The sequence below is a fragment of the Eimeria necatrix genome, genomic scaffold (genome assembly GCF_000499385.1).
Source record: "Eimeria necatrix Houghton genomic scaffold, Enh_scaff19, whole genome shotgun sequence".
Lineage (NCBI taxonomy): Eukaryota > Apicomplexa > Conoidasida > Eucoccidiorida > Eimeriidae > Eimeria > Eimeria necatrix.
The window spans coordinates 61,172-80,223 of record NW_013652540.1 but is presented as its reverse complement, the minus strand read 5'-3'; the positions used below and the strand labels follow the sequence as shown (position 1 = coordinate 80,223).

General features: G+C 49.3%; 3 protein-coding genes across 3 annotated transcripts; 2 read left to right on the top strand and 1 right to left on the bottom strand.

Annotated features, from left to right (window-relative positions):
- Positions 1–228: 228 nt before the first annotated feature.
- ENH_00026140 (CAMP-dependent protein kinase regulatory subunit, putative) lies at positions 229–12,099 on the top strand (the record flags this gene model as incomplete). Its single annotated transcript, XM_013579742.1, has 30 exons — positions 229–506; positions 694–757; positions 1,036–1,523; positions 1,684–1,858; positions 1,977–2,066; positions 2,281–2,473; positions 2,643–2,701; positions 3,172–4,357; positions 4,493–4,594; positions 4,721–4,881; positions 5,121–5,250; positions 5,374–5,411; positions 5,563–5,705; positions 5,825–5,874; positions 6,028–6,174; positions 6,458–6,684; positions 6,835–6,999; positions 7,140–7,247; positions 7,659–7,838; positions 7,987–8,343; positions 8,514–8,597; positions 8,865–8,982; positions 9,105–9,214; positions 9,464–9,598; positions 9,741–9,842; positions 10,095–10,316; positions 10,429–10,983; positions 11,164–11,423; positions 11,535–11,600; positions 11,778–12,099. The coding sequence occupies 30 exons, from the start codon at positions 229–231 to the stop codon at positions 12,097–12,099; spliced, it is 6,315 nt and encodes a 2,104-aa protein (XP_013435196.1).
- Positions 12,100–13,146: 1,047 nt separating this feature from the next.
- On the top strand, positions 13,147–17,048 carry ENH_00026130 (GI16562, related, related; the record flags this gene model as incomplete). The annotated part of the gene is made up of 4 exons (XM_013579741.1): positions 13,147–14,869; positions 15,126–15,523; positions 15,759–16,322; positions 16,623–17,048. The coding sequence occupies 4 exons, from the start codon at positions 13,147–13,149 to the stop codon at positions 17,046–17,048; spliced, it is 3,111 nt and encodes a 1,036-aa protein (XP_013435195.1).
- A 702-nt stretch (positions 17,049–17,750) lies between these two features.
- On the bottom strand, positions 17,751–17,933 carry ENH_00026120 (hypothetical protein, conserved; the record flags this gene model as incomplete). The annotated part of the gene is made up of 1 exon (XM_013579740.1): positions 17,751–17,933. The coding sequence occupies one exon, from the start codon at positions 17,931–17,933 to the stop codon at positions 17,751–17,753; it is 183 nt and encodes a 60-aa protein (XP_013435194.1).
- Between the last annotated feature and the right edge of the window lie 1,119 nt (positions 17,934–19,052).

Here is a 19,052-nt window from a genome sequence, read left to right as displayed (position 1 = left end):
CTTAAAGTTCTGATATCCCAGCTTGCACTGAGCTAGTTCAAACTGGACAAAAGAGAAACAAAGAGCTGAAGGAGCCGGGAGTCGACACTGCCTTCTGAGCTACAAAGGCTGCTTTAAATCAACAGATTTGTCCATGTCACGTGGGCTTGTACTCAGTATCCTTAAGCAAGTGACAGGTATCTGTTTTGCCGGCAGCTGGGTGATGGAGAGTGAGCATACCCAGTAATCATGCAGCTAGGGGGACGTATCCCAGGGCCTCTGCCTGGGGCCGCTGCTCCTTCCGGCAGTAGTGGCAGTGGCGTGACCTCGAGTGAAGCCCGTGCTCCTACAGAGATCAAGAATTCATTGGATCCACGGAAGCCGGGGACAAGTGAGTCTCCACAGTGGGGAGTAAAAAGGGCCAGCAGCATTTTGCTCGAGTTGGAAGCTGGGGAAAGAGAAGCCGAGGAAAAAAAGACCCTCAACTCAAGGCTGTTCGAACTCGGAACGGAACTAAGAAAAGTTAGGTAAGCGATGAATTCTTTTCTTGAGAAATTTTTGCCAACTCAGTGGCCTATCCTTCATTTGGAGAGTGCCTCGAAGTCCTGGGCAAATTGAGTATTACGGAATTGCACATCGGTGGCTTTCCTGAAAAGTTTTGCGACATTTGTAATCTGCACGCTACCAGGTTGTTTTTCGAGGTTGCTGTTTTAGGCAAGTCAATAATATTTTGGAGGCGGAGAATGCAGATCTACGGGAGCGGATATTACATCAAGCGGTGAGGATCTTCCCCTCAATTACACCAATAGTTACCTGTTCACCAGTTAAGATGTGTATCACTGTCCACATAGGCTATCGTTTTGTTTCGCGAGGCCGCCTTATTTGGCTGCACTTTGTGGGACACAAAAGTAGCAACGGAGAAGATTATACAAGTCATACTCTTATGAGGTTTCGCGACGTAGCGTTGCTCGCTGCCGGTTACAAGTTGATAAGCCCGCTTTCTTCTGAAGACGTAAATCTTAACGAGTACACCTTACAGCGCTCTTGCGGCTGCAGGAGAAATACCCTGAAGCAGCGGAAATCCGTGCCCTCGCTCGACGCTACGGACCGGAGTTGGCTAGAAGTATAAGCCTCTTGATAGACGAGAACAAAGCACTCAGGCTCAAGCTGCAGTCTTCCATTCGTGCGCAGGCTCGCCTGCAAGCCACGTCTACACGTTTAGGTGACGCTCTTAGAGAGCACGAAGAACGCGCGTATGCGAAGGAGCTTGAGGCTGCCGGTAGCAGAGTGGCCCCAGAAGCTGCTGCTAAAGCGCCTCAGTATGCGCAGAAAGTCAGCACCATCTCGCCAAGGGCTCCTGATATTTCTCTCTGTCGGACGGAATCTCCAAATGGTGGAAATTTCGTTCAGCGATACTGCGCATGCTCGGAAAAGCTTCAGGAAATATTAGACTGTATCGACTTCCAAATAAAGGACTACGAAAGGGGTGTGTGGCAGACGCAAGTTAACGTGCTTGAGGAGGAACGAGATAATCTGATGCTGAAGTAAGCTACGAACCCAGTAGTTGGGCCTTTTACAGCCTGATTCTATCTCGTCATGCAGACGTCTTAGGGCCCAATTTAAAAGTTTCAGCGATTGACGGGAAGAGAACAGTCAACAGGAACAAATGTTCTTCAGTGGATAATAATTTGTTGCCATGTGCAGGACGATCGTGATGAGACAGCGATTAGCTGAAGTTCAAGCGAGGATCGTCTCTGATCCTTTCCTGGCAGCACGGTTTGGTGGAGCGGGGGCTGCACAGGAGGCGGTCGGACTAGGAAATGGCAGGAATGCTATGACGGAGCTGAGGGACACAATTGTTCAGCTTGCAACAGCCCAAGTCAGCAATAAAAGCATTGTATTGCTTCATGCGCTGCCATTTGGTCTGATAGTATATCAACGTCATTCTCGCCAAATTCGATTTCGTATTAATGAGTGACTTGTTTGAGGACGTTCAGGACATCAACGTTGAACTGGAGAGGCGTTTAGCAAGTGAACGAAATATATCTCGCAGTTGGCAGGCCAACTTACGAGCTTTGCAGCGAGAGGTACAGTAGGTTGCAACAGACATTTGAATTATACGACCTTAAAATAAGTGCGTTCATTGAATGGTTATTGAGGCACAGAAGTACAGCATTTGTACAGCATTTGTGTTACTTGCGACGTCCAAACGGGTTGCCAGCCGCTCTTCAACTACTGTAACAAAGTCTTCGTCTTTGACGGGCGCTGTGTAATGTGGCTTGGTGCTTGTTTGATACTCAGCTAAGAGACCACCTTTCTGACCTGGCTGTTGCTGCTAGGGCTTCTGGGCTCCGCTGTGACCTGCTTCGGGGAACAATTGCACAAGCGGGGGAGGCTGCAGCGCTGAGGGAAATTCAGGGCTTTACAAGGAGCGAAAAGGAGAGTCTGAGGCTTTTACGTCTTGCTAGAGATAGGATCGCCGCGGATGCACACAGTGAGCGCCTCCAAGGGCTGCCTGGGCTCCTTATTTTCAGTAGTGTGCAGCAGTTAATTTCACTTTCGTGACTTGCATCCTGTAGATTTTTTCTGTGCTTCACTTATATTTACCGGAATCAACTTCACAGCTAGCATATGCGTATGTTATAGCTTTGGGTGAGGCGCAGGAATTGAGAGCTACTCGATCCGAGTGCGCGAGTTAGAGCAAGAGGTCGCCGATCTGCGGGTCAGACTCTGCAACCCAGTTCATGCCTCTCCGCCCTAATATGTGTTGAGTTTTCGTCAACAGTGAGCAATAAGTGGTTTCAAGAGTGCCCTTCGGGCTATCGACGATAAAAAAAAAGCCAGACGGTCGTCGACTACCTGTAGCATGCAGACAAATGCCACTCGCCTGGCAGCTGCCGTGGAGCGTTTCCCTGCAGCACTGTATGCAGTAGTGGCGCTGGCCTGCATGGCTGAAATGGTTGCCAGGAACTAGCCACGCTGTGTTTAGCGCAGCGTAATTCGGTGCTCGTCCATGCAACCAACTTTTTGAGGCTTGGTCCTCCTCCAGACGGCAAAATCTTTTAGTAGACATATTGGCTGTTCTGTACTAGTGACAGATCAATTTTTGCCAAGAGGGAGATAACCGATTTGATGACTCTAGCTTTAGAGCATAGCACGTTTGTCCACTGAATGCGTGCGTGTTGCGTTTAGTGCGACATGACACGGCTTGAGAAGGGAGAAAGAGAGGAATGGGAGGAGGGCGCTCATATGCCTGACTGGGAATACAAAGGCCCTGTTGCACTGACAGGAGGCAGCATTGTTACTGCTGACACTGACTCTAGGGCTGCAGCATTGCGTACTGCCAAAGAGCTACTGATTGGTCGCGCAGAAACACAGAAGGTGATAGACGCAGTACAAGATAGGATATGCGAGCTACACGAACAAGAAAAGGACCTTCTAGCTAGTGCGGATGGCTGTCAGCGTGTCAGTAATTTGCATCAGGATGACAGTACTATCCTGAGTGTGGACCAGCCTGAGGCTGATATTGCTCCTCTTGTCGGCCAAAGCGGCCACCAAAATCCATATTCGAAGTTGTACGACGCGCTAACAACAGATAGAGCACGGGAAGTCTTAAGACGCCTCGTAGTCCTTCGCAGGATAGCAAGCACTGCCACTGTCTCCGTGGAAGAAGCCCGCAAAGCAGCTGAATCCACTGGGGAGACAAACTCACACGGCATAGTTGCGCTGAAGAAAATCCGCAACGACATAGACCAGAGAGAGATTACATTGCAGCAAGCGGAGGAGGCAATGCGTGCTCGGTTAGCACTTCGTCGGGCTGAAGCTGAGCATAAGAAAAAGCTGCGAAAGAAGGAAGAAGAATTCGAGGAACAGAGGCGGAAGGATTCCATAGAAGCTCGTGAAGAGTTGTTGAAGCAGCAACGAGAGTATGAGCAGCAGCTTGAAAAGGAAAGAGACCGGTGTGAGTCTCTAAGGAAAGAAATAGAATTGCAAGCTATGGAGCTAGACCTTCAACGCCAGCTTGCAGAGGAAAGGATACGAGAGCGATCACGACAACAAAACTCGGAATTGGAAGATGAGCTCCATAAGCTTCGTAAAGAGCACAGGGAACTAGAATTTGAAGTGCAGCGAGTCAAAGCGGAAGCAGCGAGAGAGACACTGGCTCTCAAGTCTGCAGCAACAGAAGAAAGGTCTACTTTATCTGCTGCTGTCCAAGCTGCTGAAAGAAAGGCAAAAGTCGCTCTGGATCTAGTGAAAGAGAAGGAACAAGAGCTCAAGGATATGGAGAACAGGCTCAAGCAGTCCCTTGGGAGCAATCACACTTCACCTTCATTGCCACCTCCTCTCGCCGAAAAGAAAGGCTCCAAAGCTGCCCTCAGTAAGCATGAGGTCCCTCTACAAGACATTCAATTTTTAACGTAGACGGATGTTCACACTCCTCTGAAGATTAATGCGCTTGGGTGCGTCAGTAAGGTATAGCACCGTATTAGTGTGGTGCTTTTGTCCAACCCAGAGAAACTTCAGGCCGTAGCGCAGAAAGTGGCAATGGGGCAAACATTCACAAGGCTTGCAAGAAACAAGCGCTCGAAAACAATCACTCCTGGTGCTTCCAAACGTAAGGTTCAAGCTACAGCCCACGGCATTTCGAAGAGGCTACCACATAACTGCATTCATTAGTTTAAATTTTCAGTATCCACCCTAACTTTGCCCCTACACACTTTGGCTCTGTGACCAACCGCAGCAAATCGCTCTGTAGGAGGTGGAAATCAGTTGGGAAAGGCAGGACCAGCAGTTCTTTCCCCCAGGTCATCCTTCAAAGAATTTGTCCTTGGGAAGTACACATCACTTGCTAGCGCCTTTAGGCACATGGACGTTGACCATTCTGGCATTGTCAAGCTCAGTGTGAGTGGTACACGGATGAGAGTCGACACGTGCATCAGCAAAAATTCTAAGCGTCGTTCATTGATAAGAAAACGATAGCGTAACCTTGTGTAACTGAGCTATAGAGGCCGTCGCAGAAACTTTTGCGCACAATACACTTGAAGACGGGGCCCATAGCACGAGCTCAAAGCCTTCGTGGAGGCTTTTCAATGCTTCAACTGGAGCATACTTGTTCGTCGTTTTCCAATTGCCCTCTGCAGGAGTTCGCCAACTTTGTCGACGACTTGGGCATGAATTTACCATTTAGCGATACGCATGATCTTTACAATACTCTTTCTGCCCCTTGCGACGGCATGCTGGTGCTCAGCAACTTCTACAAAAATCTTCTAGGTGATACGTGTAGTTTGACAGAGCTCCATCGAAGGCTCGAAGAGGCAGGTTTTAGCATTTTCCAAACCTTTGCATTTGAAAGCATTGCACTCTCTTGTTTGGTTTTGAGAATGCGTGTCTAAAAGGCTTTCACCTCCATACCCAGTGCCAGATCTTACAAAGTTAGGGCATGGCAGCAACTTTCTTGCGAAGCACACAAATGGGTTTGTGTACTTCAATGCCTTCTAGTACTGTTTCTTGGTGGTGTTGCACCTGCGACACCTGTGGCAGTCGAACCCTTGTAGGTAATGCTGCGCGTGCGACACTAATTAGATATTTGGAGACGTAGAACAGCCATTCAATGACGCGAAAATCCCTCCAGATGGGCGTGTGACCAAGGAGCAGTTTGTCACAATTGCTGGAGAAGCTGGAATCATCCTGTCCTGCGCCAACGCTCTTTGGAGAGATATGGATAGGTCCGTGGAAGCCAATGTGCACGTCGACAACTTGCCGTTTTTCTACGTGAAAGGGGCAAAAGGCTGAAAAAGCCTGCATTAACTGCTTTTTTTGCTCGAAATGCTGTGTCTCGTTGCAGATCTAACCGTGGCAGTTTGCAACGGGAGAACGTTTTGCTTTTGCTTGAAGGTACGCCGGCATTCCATTTTTTTCCACGCCTTCGACGATTCCAGCGTTTTGTTCGCGCCTGGCCAAGATTTTCGGAGACATCGAAAAGGGCACTTCGCATTGCCCATGTTTTTTGTCGCTACCGTAAAAGTACTGTGGTACGTGTCCTCTCAGACAACGTCGACCGGGAAGAAGTAGAGCGAGTAGAGCAGGACGCAACTAACTTGCTAAGTAATGTGCTGAATGTGTTCTCGGGTACAACGAAAGCTCCAAAGCCAGAAGCAAAAATTTGCAGGCGTTCTTCTTTCAAGAAGCTCACCTGTACGGTTCTTGCAGCTGACTGTCACCCCGCATACCGAAGATGCCAACTACATAGGCGCTTCCCCGTAACTTCACATTTTTTTGCTATCCCCGTTATTTCTGCAAAAGTTAAATATACTGTAATACGTGCAGCACCTCAAGACTACGTGAAAACTGCGTTTACGAGAGACTTGTGATCTAAATGTTGGTGTTACCTCGCAGGCAACGCGTAGTGCACATGGGTGAGCTCCCGTGAGTAAGGCTCAGTCTGTGTGTGAGTTCCCCATTATTGACTTGTGTGCAGATACGGCTGCTCGCCAGGCCCTCGGCTTCACCCCTAGTGAAGCGCAGGTTGATGCTGTATTGGCTGACTCGCCTCCGTGGGATTGTATGTACCCAGAGGATCGCAAGGCAATGATCGCAGACATGAAGCCGCGCACCGTAGGAAAGGGCCAGCTCATTCAAGCGGAAGAAGACCACAATTGTCCGCTGTATGTCATTCTCAAAGGATCAGTTGACATATTCCAGCCGGTATGCAGGAACCACAGTACTCTGTGCAGTCATTTGCGGGAGTAAAAAAAAATATTTGTGGCTGCAATTATTTCTACAAATTCTGACTGCTGTCCACTTGAACACGCAATGCTTCAATTCCATTTGTGTTGTTTGCACTGTTTGGAGCAGGGTTTCATACAATACAGACTCCTCGAGAACATCTCTGCACCGTGCCTGCTCTACTCGGAAGAAATAATGGAAGGCATGCCAAACGCAACTTGTGCCAAAGCAGACCAAGCAGAAGATGTGTTTTTGTACTCTCTTGACAGGAGCGTTTTTGAGAGATCTTACGAAGTGAGAGACTCCACTAAGCACCTGCAGTGTTGCTGCAAGCAACTTCTATTCTACAACCCCGCGTGCTGTGATGGACAGCGTGCTGCCATTTTCTTTTCTCCAAGGTGTGAAAGGCTCTTTGTTGTCCTGGTCAACTGCAGCGGCTGGCTGTTCAAAGGCAGCGTGAAGTGGAGGACTACCAAAAATTACTCCGGAAAGTACCAGTTGTCAATAAGCTTGCTCCTGAGTTGCTAAGGTGCCTCGCTGCAGTAAGCAAACTATGCACGCCCACTCTTTTTAGACATTGCACAACTGGAAGTGCTTTGCTGGCATTGGCACAGCAATTGCTCTCATGCTGCACCCGGCATAGCTGGACTAAGTTTTACTCCTATTGTCTCAAATAGAGTCGACACCCCTGATATAATGTGACATGCAAACCCTCAGACCTTCAGGAAGCAAACTTTTCATTCAGGCGAGGAAATAATTACCAAAGTAAGTACCCGTACCTGAGGTCCATTGTTACACATGCCGCTTAGATTTGCTTTGAAAACCAGCTTGTAGCTTAAGCTGAATGTAATCTCGCCGGTTCAAACACCGGAGTTTAGACCGCACTGAAGTCCATTTTTTAGGAGGGCCTTTGAGCTCGTGTATACTGCGCAAAGGATTTTTGGCCTTAACAGGGTGAAACGGCAAGCCGCGTACTGATGGTTAAAGATGGAGAAGCTGCCGCAGTCGGATTCGCGGATATAGATGACGAAGTAGAGATCCGTGTTTTCCGGTCCCTTGACTTTTTTGGTGATATTACTACGGTCAAGGGCCGGTCTCATACTGCATCTGTCAGAGCTCGAACTGACTGCACTGTGAGCGTACACTTGATGCGGAACGGCAGTGCCATTGTGCATCAAATATTTCGAGAGAACGAAGACTAACACGCTGTTCGTAGAAGCGCTTCATTTTCTGTAGTTATACAGCACAAGTCATTTAGAAGCATTGTTGCTGAGCTCTCAGGTCCTGTCCATTGACAGCGACGTATTTTATAGTGTCTTACGCAAGTTGGAAATGGAGTTTCGGAGGCGTAGTGGACGTTCTGCGACGGTGGACTGCAGCATCATGAATTTGCACAGTCGTGCTGGCCACGTGAATGCGTTGGAGGACGATCCAAATTCTCGAAGTCCCTCAGAAGCCTTGGAGGAAGACTTAGGAGGAGACAAACCTTCCCTTGGTGAGAGCCTTGAGAGCTCTCAGATAACCTCTACAGCACTGGCTATTCCGACACAGGAGGAGACGCTTGCCATTCCGACGCAAGAGAAGACGCTTGTCGATCATGATCTCATTGAAAGACTACTACAGGAGGACACTGAAAGGGTGGGCTTCTGATGTGAGAACAGTGTTTGCCACTGCAGTATAGCTTTACTCCAGCTGAAAGGTTTCTAAACGCGACGCTACTTTGAGGTTCATACGACCTCATACACTCTATAACTCTAAATAATATGTGGTAGAGGCATTCTCGACTTGTGCTGGTTGCGGTGCTACAGACAAGGGAAGAATGCAACTTGCTTCTAGAAGGACTTCCAGTGCTGAAAGACCTGCCGAAAGAGCGTAGGCATGAGATATGCAATGTAAGCACCTCCGTCACCTCCATGCAAAATGTTCCACCGACTGATTTTAGCTGTTGCTCGCTACCATCAGCCGAGCGTAAAGAGCTTATTGATTGCCTAGCCAAACCTTCCTGAACGATCGTGCGAACAAGATGCAGCTTGAAAGCGGGTGTCACCCCAGCTAAATGCAAGATCATACCACGAACGGAGATCTTGCGGATCAATGATTCGGCCCGAAATGATTCATTTTCGATTTTCCTGCTTGCGCGGATTTGATCTTCTTCTCAGCGCATGAGCCTGGAAATATACAGCCCACACCAAGCAATTGTACTGCAGGGCGAAGCTCCTGACAAATTCTATGTTTTGGAATCTGGAACAGTTTCCACTGAGATTTATTTAGGTTGCGGTCAGCCACAAACCCAGTGCGACTGCTACAATAAATATGCAAGACCGCAGAGGCTTTACTAATAGCGTTTGCCCACCTCTCACTTAGGGATGATTTTCATTGTCTAGTTGTATATCTCTCAGGCAAGATGCAAAAGATATCCGAAATGACATCTGGGTCATTTTTTGGAGAAATGTCCATCCTCCAACACGAGCCGAGGACTGCTTATGTCATTGCCCTAACGCCTGTCTACGTAAGGAAATTACTTGAGCGTCGAAACTGATACAAAAAAGAGGATTCATGTCAAGCTGTACCTCTGCTGCTCTAGTCCTATGCTCTACCCGCCGATGAGTGTATTTTCCTTATATACCGAGTGAAATGGCTTGATGGCACCTGGCTGGGTTCACATATATCATATATGAGCTATATGCCTGGTTTGCACGGTTGCGTTAAGTGCCACGCTGTAATGACGGGCTTGCTGCTTTGCAACTCCAAACCTCAGGTGTACGCCCTGAAGGCCGCAGACTTCGAAGAGCTGTTGGGTGACATGCACGTTGCTTTTTTGGAGCATGCTAAGTCAATGTATAGCCAGAAACTTGTAAAGAGAATAATTGCGAAGGAAGAAAGCACCCCGTTGGTAAGGCTAAGACAAGGCAAATAATTATAGGAGGGAACAGACGAACAAGGCCATTGAGCCTGCTCCCTTCCCCACCAATTTCATTGCGTTTCCAAGTCCCCTCTGGCAGACTCTCCATAAAGGGCTTCGTGAATGCGTTCAGAGCGAGGAGGAGGTGCCTCAAGTGGTGCAGCTCCTTTCTGGTGTCCCTGTCATCAACTTGCTGAGCGTCGAACAACTTCAGGGCCTAGCACGCGCATTCAAGGTCAGCAAGTCAAGAAGTACTTGTATTCACCGTGAACCTTTTCATAGCATAAAGCCTTTGCTGTATCAGTGCTTACATGTTGTGACTGCACTTTTCACATGCCATAACCGTGCCAACATGCGATGCAAAAATAACGGCTAGAAGGAGTGGGTCCCAGTTAAGCAAAGAAGGGAAGAACCCAGGAAAAAGTGGTCTGCCTGGCCACTTACTTTGTAAAGAAAAGCTTCTTTTTGTGTGCTCTGGGAGAAACAGGTCGAGGAAGTAAGGGAACGTGAAATAATTATGCATGAGGGCGATCCCGCAGACAAGTTCTACATTGTACTTGAGGGGATGGCTTCTATTCAGAAGTCACCTGAGCCCGGCAAGCCACGGAAGGAAATTGCAGTGGTGAAAGCAGGAGATTATTTAGGAGAAATCGGTTTTATTAATAACCAACCTCGGACTGCTAGCTGCGTGGCGAAAACAAAGGTCAAGGTGTGCTACCTGAAACGACCCATCTAGGCACTTTAACGTCAGTCTAACAGATTATGAATGAATTCTACCTATTCTATTATTTTTCAACTCGTTGTGCATTGCTGGTTTTCAGTTGCTGTATTTGGGCCGCGCTGAGTTTGATAAACATTTGGGTCACCTTGCAGACGCATTTTTACAAAAGGCGGAGAGCACATACTCGACGCCGGAGGTAGATATGCCGGCATGGCTTCTCAGCGCAAAGGCACAAGGTGCCTTTTACACTCCCAGTTCCATTAAAGATTCACCAGAGGAGCCAGATGAGGCAATCAGCACAGGAAGCTTGACGAGAACGTCGGATGAAGCGGAGGCGAAAGCATACAAGGAGAAGAAAGAGAAGAAGAAGTCTTCAGATAGCTCGCACAAAACAGACAGTGAACATAGTGGCGGAAGCCACGTTGATGAAGAGAAGAAGAAGAAGAAAAAGAAAAAACCCGGCGGCAAAGAAGTGTCTAAGGACAAAGACAAGGCACTAACCATGACAAGCTCCGGGGCTCCTGTATCCATCACAGCAGGCGACCTCGATCGTCTTAGGGAGCTTGTTGTCGGCACATTTAAGAACAAATATGGGTCACTTGCTCACGCATTTGCAGAGATGGATGTGAACAAGAGCGACATTGTGGATGCAGATGTAATTTAAACACCAAAGCAGTTGTCGTGCACTACTAATTCGTGTGCCTTTCTTGCGTTGTGTGCACATTTGGCTAAGTTAGGGCCTTTCCACACCCACTCGCGCCGGAATTTGTTCTTGGAACCTGTACATATTTAATGATGGCGCCTCATGGGCGCGCGGTTGCTGGTGAATGAGCAGGAATTCTACGCGTTCACTAAAAAGAGCAATATTCGAGGGTTTCAAAAACAAGAAATTGATGCTCTCTTCGACGAGTTGTGCCGCCCAATCAAGGGCCGCCTTGTAGTGGGCAACCTATATCGTAACGCGAGAGGAGTGGAGCCCAGTGGAGCAGAAATCCATCTTCGAGCCGTTGAGATATATGGATCTGCCTTGAATGCTTTTTCGAAGATTGCAAGCATTGAAGGGAAGGACTTATGCACAAGGGAGAACTTCACGAGGTGTGCTGTCAAAAGCCTAATCCATCTGCATCAAAGTACGGCCCATAAAGGGGCTGCAGCGTTCAGGCGCGTTTCACTTTCCTTCTGGATGTTGAATTGCTCTGTTTGCAGCTTGAGTGCAAACGTTGGAGTTGATAGTGACAAGGCTGAGAGCATCTGGGATGAATATACCAAGGGGTGAGTAAGGCCTTGTGCGCACATCTGTCTGGGGATTGCTACTTTCAGCTGTCTGGAATGGTGCCATCCCCAGATCTCCATGCAGCCACTTTTGCCCAGCTAAACTAGCCAACCTTCGTGCGAAACAGGCACTGTGCGAAGTAATTCGTTTTTGCCTTTACGCGTGCCTTAACTTAGGGTCCACTCCTCAGACGACCGCATTACTTTGTCTACGCTCATTGGGCTCATGTCAGGTAAGATAAATTTGCGGAATAGCTCATTGCTATGCCATCTGACGGACACACCTGAAATCCATTCATGTTCGGACATAAACGTTTCGTGGGGAGGAGGAGGGGTGCTCTGTTCTGCCCACCTATACCTTGTAATATACCTTGTAACAACTACTACATGCCTCATAAATTTTGGCTCTCCTAGTTGCGCAAATCACGCGTGTGGTTTTGAACTCGCGGAAAGTTATTTCAGCCCTCTGGTGGTGGCGAGCTCACAGAGCAGGCCATAGAGCTGAAAAGCAGGTGAGTACACAAATGAGCTGTCAACCAGCTAACTCTGCGAGGGAAGTTATTTAAATTGCGCATTTATTTCAAGCGGGACAAGGGAAGGCGCTGGCGTTTGTTCCAGCGGCTCACTAGCCTGGAGAATGAAGAGCGCCACTGCATGCGGGAAGGCTGCCCATGTGCGGCTGTAAGAGTGGTCACCGTGCTACCGGATTATTTTCAAAGATTCAAGTAAAAGTGCACAATCAAATGAACAGAAGATCTCGAAGGACCCATAGGTCGGAGCGATGCACTGGCGCAGTTGTCAACTGTGTGTTCGATGATGCTGCTGGGCTGCAGCTCGGCATTTGTCATCGCGGACAGCTTACATGCTCACAGGACAGATAAACAAACTAACCAATCTATTAATTAATTCGTGTCGCAAAATCTCTCATGCCGGTCCCGGCCATCAGTTTACAGCAGCGAGCCCTGGCGAACCTGCCCATAGAGGCCTGCACAGTCACGAAGTCGAAGTTCATGCCTAGCTGCTATTAAGCAAGAACGCCAGTGGGAACAGAGGAAAAGGTTTCTGTCGACACTGGCACTGGAGGAGAACGGGTGCCTTCATGAGGCCTAGTCATGGGACAAGCGTGCAGCGAATGCTGATGGTTGGAAACAAACGAGCAGAAGAGGGCTTCTGCGCGTTGGTTGAGGAGTTTTTAGATTAAGTGGCTGAAGTGAGCTGGCGCTCACAAGCTTGTTAAAGCTTCCCCGACCATTCCCTTCAAAAACCAACTAATAGCCGCCATGCCATTGGCACCACCTATCAATTTTGTCTGCTTGCAGCAGAGTGAGAGGATAACTATTACTGGGGGGAACAACAGTATCTTCCACCGAGGTAATTTCATTGGAGTTCCGCAAATGTTGATGACGACCTGCTGCTGATTGACGATGTCACCGTCATGCGAAGCATGGAGACGGAGCTGAGCAGTGGCGTCTGTATCTGCAGACCTGAGTGCCACAAAAGCTGAGTTGCAAAAAACCAGCAAGTGGCGCAGAGTTGGCCGTACAAGATGCAAGAGCAGAGCTGTCCCGGGCGCGACGGTGGCTCCAATACTGCTGCAGAAGTGGCAGATGAAGAGGCAGCTGGAACGATTCAGCCGCTCATTAGTTCACCTAGGTGCAATCAGAAGCCTCCGAAATCGTTGAGTGATTCCCCTCCACCTGCAGAGTTGGTTCTAAACTTGTACTCAAACGCCGCAACGGAAGGAGCCACGCACAGTTCAGACCGACATCAGCTCAACTGCACATCCGAAGGCCCGTCTACCCTCTCAGAAAGGGAAGGCGCTGGCGGAACTTCCAGCGGTGAAACTGGCTGCGTATCTGCGGAAGTAGTAGCAGCAGTTCCCTCTCCAAGGCCACACGAACCGAGCGACACGCCACTTCCGGCAGATGCTGATAGGCTTCATGGCAGCGCGCCGTTGGGATCCATTTCGTCCTCCGTATTTGGCTCTGTAGAGCCATTAGGGCTGACTGCAATTGTTTCAGCCGTCGGCTCCTGGGTTTCTGCGGCTTTCGATAAGCACCAAGAAGAGAATGCTGCAATAGAGGGCGTCTCTGCACGAGCTTCTGAACTTAGTGAACCGACAGAGGCGTCACCAGAGGGTCGAGCAAGGCCAGTTGTTGGGGAAGATGTAGCTACGGCCAAGAACACTGCAACACAGGTATCAATGCTATCCCTATCTCGCAAGCCTTCAGTGGATGAACCGATCGAGTCGCTCTCTACATCGCAGACGAGTCTTGAAGAATCGCCGCTGCCCGAGGACGAAGGCTTACGGAGAGAGCCCACAGTCCTTTTGCACTTGTGCGGGCAAACGGAGCCAATTCGTTGGTCTCCAAACGATTGTTTCCCATCACAGGGAGATGAGTCAGAGTGCTTATACCACAATGGAGATTTTAACTCTCACCAAATAGACCCTCATCTTCTGCGTGTGCCGGACTCTGATGAGTTGGTTGAGGACCCCTTAGAGCTCCCTGTACGGCAGATGTCATTTCATGAAATAGCGGACAACATTGAAATGTGGCTACTTAGTAGTGGACAAAGAATCCTCAATGCCAAAGAAGATGATTCTGTGTCCTCCAATGATTCTGTTGAAGAAACACCTGAGGCACCACTTCTTGATGTGATGGAAACTTCGTCCATCGACACTGATAAAACGCACGTCAACAATCCAGCGTCATATGACGAATTCATTGGAGTGCATGGGGAAGTGTGTATGCCCGAATCACAGCCCCACGCGTCTGGCGGTGCGGACCTTTCGGAAGACACTGTCAATTTTTCAAGGCTAGCAGGCGGCGACGAACTAGAGACTGTGACACCGTTTGGCAGAACACTCTACACTTCCCTGCGTTTGCCTGGTGCTGAGAATGATGCAGCCGCTGGGAAGCGGAGTTCTGGTCTTCTTGTACAGCAGACGGGGGACACCACTGCGCCTGGTGGGCTCACAGAAGCAACAGATGCAGACTTAAAAATGGGATCATCACAGGAACGTTGCGCACGCCACTGTCAACCATTCGCGGATAGAGGAACGCAGTACTTGGCGAGAGCAGAGAAATCTGCTGTGGTTGAGGCTGGCTGTACCTCACCGCAGGAGACTCCAGCCTCTATTGCACTAGTGAACGTTTCGAAAGATACAACTGAAACATCCTCCAAAGGACATACAAAGCGAGAGGAATTGCAAACTTTTGGTGGAAGCGCGAATGGGGACCTGGGAACGGCGATGCCGTTTCCAAACTGTGAGGCTTTGCCTTCAGTGGTTGCAATGCCCTGAAAGATCCATATGGGCACATTTGAGGGTGGAGTGCTGTGTTTTACCTTGTCGACAAGGACCACTTGGGGTGGCATGGCCTTCGTGTCGAATCACAATGACCTGGCAAACACTAGTCGGGATAGTGATTGTTTTCTTGCTTCGAATGTTTTGTTTCTTTGGCGTAGTGCGCATCTAATTTATCACACTGGGCAGGAAAGTTATGTTCTGTCTTTGATATGCAGGTGAGCTGTCAACGGAGGAAGCTGCTGCGAAGGAAGCCGAGCTTCGTTCATGGGGTAACAGGATTTGGGCCTTCTTTGGAGGAGATGCAGGGTCTGAAGCAGCTACAGCTGGTGGCGAAGGACCAGTTCTAGGTGACCCGGTAGAGGAAACGCTCCCATATGAGGATCCTGCAGTTGTCCAGCGAGACGATCACCGGGCTTTCACCAACGAAACGCTTTTGCTTCTTGAGTCCATTAAAAACGATCCCGTACTGCAAGTTCTTAATCCGCAGCAGCAAAAGTACATCTCGTCTCTCATGAGACGTGACGTATTCCCTGCATCCGCTACTGTGGCGGAAGAAGGTGCAGACCCTGCTCTGATGTGGTGCAGCTCAGGGGAATTCGAAGTTTCCCAAGCCGTAAGTCTTCATTAAGTTCCAGACAACCTCTCTCTGCTTGGACCCCGCTCTGGGGGCTTGCAGCTCAGATGCTTAGCCATAGGTGACTCGTGCAACTAAATCGACCCCGAAGTAGTTCGGGAGCAGCATGTGCTTACATCGTCTTGAAGCAGGTGCTAGTGAACTCCGAGCTACTTACTTGCATTACAGCGCGAATGCATCAAGCGTCGTTAATATTTGCGGGCGGCTGTTGCAGGGTTTTTTTGGCATTTCGGTGCTACGGTCTCTGGCCCCAGGAGAGTTTTTTGGTTTGGAGGAGCTAGTGTCAGGGGAGAAGCTAAAATGCACGTTAAGATCTCGGCAGAGCAGCAGCGAGTGCGCCTTGTGGGTGCTCGACAGAGAACTGTTTCTTGATTTGGTTAAGGACATGCTGACAAAGCGCAAGTTGTTCGTTCCTGTAGCTACGGCGTTTCTTCAGAAAGTTAGGCTGATAAGGGACATGCCGGAGGAGCAGATTGTCGCGGTGGCTATGGCGTGTAAGGTGGAGAAGTTTTCGGAGGGTCAGACAGTTTTTAAAATGGGGTTCCACGGCGACATGCTATGTTTTATATACAGGGGTGAGGCAATCACCCAAAAGCCGCAAGATGATGGCGGGCTCCTCGAGCTCGCGAGACAGGGACGAGGCGAGTACTTCGGAGAAATGGCACTCATTAGAAACACTCGACGCACGGCATCAGTGGTCGCTGGAACTGAGCTACTGCTGCTTTGCCTAGACAAGGAGTCGTTTGAAGCTCTTCTTTCTCCAGTGAAAGAGAAGATGGTGAGTGTTCTGTGAACTTCTGGCGGAAAAGCTATGTCCGGGGCTTATTGAATTCCTGATATTTGGCTGCGTAGAGCTTGCTGCACAGGGCTTACTGCGCGGGTGCACAGTGAGCTGTTCTACGAACTGCGTCCGGTCTAATACCTGTTGATGTGTTATCTATTTAGTGTTCCTTGGGATTTCAGTGCGTATATGACTCATGCAGGGCTTCACCTGTCATACGCGCAGAATTCTCGGCAACAGCTGATAGCTGGGATCCAGCAGTGGATATGCAATGTCTGTGCTGTGCGTGCGACTCAGGCAGCAAAGGCTGCTTCTTCGTACAAAAGGCAGGAGGATGCACCGCCGAGTGAGACAGATGCAAAGCCTACGGAAGGAAGAACTGCGGTCGCCGTGCCGGCTACGCGAGATGCCGGTGAGGCATGTGTAAAGAAACGCACGCGCAAGAGTTCTCTTGCACTTCTTAATTACTCTAAGATAAGAGATCAAGAAAAGCAGGCGGAAAACGGAGGTGGTGATGCGCTTGAAGACAAATCCACTGCCCGCTGGCGCTTGGCTCGGGAGCCTGCATCCATTCACGAGCCTCCCCCATTGTCTGCTCAAGGAACACGAAGCTGTCTCAAAGGAAACAGCGACACTCAGTGTGGAGGCCGCAAGAGGAAATCTCCCGTTAGATTTGATGAACGCTCCCTTTTACCTTCGGAGTCTTCATCCGAAGAAGATTAGGAAGAAACGAACTGTATTGTCACTGCTTTTTTGGTGTTTCAAGTGTAAACCTGAACTACCGTGCACTGTTTCTGTGGCATTTTTTAAGTGTAAACCTGAACTACCGTGCACTGTTTCTGTGGCATACAGCTTTGCACCAACGCAGTAAGCAAGTAGGTGGAACAAGGTTTAATACGAGGCAGCCTGCCTCTTGCAGGCGTTTGAATACCAGGAGCGCCTTCTGTATGCACTCTCCAACTATGTTTGGATCTAGTTTAGGTGAATTATCAATGTTTATTAGTGAGCCGGAGCTCTGCTTGCTTACTTCGTCGTGTAAAATGCGAGCAGAGATGACGGCCATGTTTAGATGCTGGTTTCATCATAGTTGCGAACGGTCAGTGGCTTCTGAGGATCAAAACAGTAGCCAAGCCCGTCGTCATCTTTGTGAACTGCATGGAGGCGTTAAAATCCTTCACTACTATTGAAGGAAGTCTCCACGCAGTGAGGGACCACCTCTGACCACGGATTAGGGGCGGTCTAGCAGCCTGAACTCTGGCCAGGGGAGATGATGTTACCTAGAGCAAGGAGCAGGGCAGGTGTCCATGGTAAATGACGTCTGCTCCCACGATGTCGTTTTCGCTTGGTGGATCAGCTTGGACCAACTTAGCGGCTCCCGCAGCGAGCTTGGCTGGATGTCTGGAAACGCTATGATTCTTCGCCCTGCTACGCGTTTTCAAATGTTGTTGAGGCTTCAACGTTACTATGGCTGGAGAGGGAGGTGCGACCCTCTAAGTCGTAGAGGACTCTCCGGCTATCCAGTTCTTCAGCATAGCCGCAGCAGAGCGCCGGGGTGACAGTAGCACCGGAGTGCCTGCATATGTCCACATTTTGTGCAGAGATGCCCATTCTCTTGTTCTCAGGTATTCAAAAATTAATGGCCAACTTGCAGAGGCGCCGCCGTCTAGCGGAGCTAGAGACCAAGATAACTGCTTTGAAACGTCTGCATATTTCTTGGTATGCGCAGTGCACTGAGAAGCGTTTGCAACTGTGTTTTGTTCCTCCAGAGTTGGGTTTCCAGTTGCATTCCTTGGAAAGTGACCTAGACCTCCCTTCTCCGAATTCTTCCCGCCGGAATGCACTTTGGTAGCCACAGTCACCTGCGCTGGACGGGAACTTGGGCAGCGGTGAACTTAGGCTGCCATACCCCTATGGTGAAACTAGCAGTACCGTTGGCACATCAACTAGCACAAAACGCTTACACTGAAAACGCAAGCCCCTTCAAGCCGCGATTAGTTGCGTGGCCTTCCGGTAGCAGGCAGCTGCAGCGTGTCCTGGTGCGCATTTGTCATTTGTCCTCCGTCCTGCACTACTTTTGTTATGGCGGGAGTCTGGTAGTTGGAGATGGACGGCACAACATGCACAAGATGCCACGGAATAGACTTCTCTTGTACCGTGAACACCACCCATCCAGATCGCCTGCGTGCAGATATCTTTTCAAACGCAGCGTTCGCAAAATGCCAAACGACTAGCTTCTGGATTTTCCGAGTTTGCCGAAGTTACTGAGACACCACAACTTTCGCACATCGAAAGCGTGCGAATACACCTTTCGGCGAATATTGCCATAGAACATGCCCTGAATCATGACACCAGCTCACTTGTGACGTTGTCTTTTGGCTATTAAGCACTCATTTATAGGCGCCGAGTGTCACGCGAGGTGAGTCTGCGTTTCCCATATCCAGATTTGCATAAACCGCTGTTGCCAAAGTTCCCCTCGTTAGCTTCTCATGCAGTGCACGTAATCCCCTCCCAAGCACCTCTACGGTCTGCCAAATTTTGCGCGTTCCAGCCGTATCGTCAGAGAAATACAGCCCGTAGAGGCTAGAAATCACATAAATGCTACACTGTAAGTGACTAGCGTGGAGGCTCTACTACCTAGCTTGCCAGCGCTTAATGACCACTTGCAGCACGGAGTAGTAGACGAGACCGACAGCAGGCAAGCGTCGTGATTTCTACTTTTACTGGCGT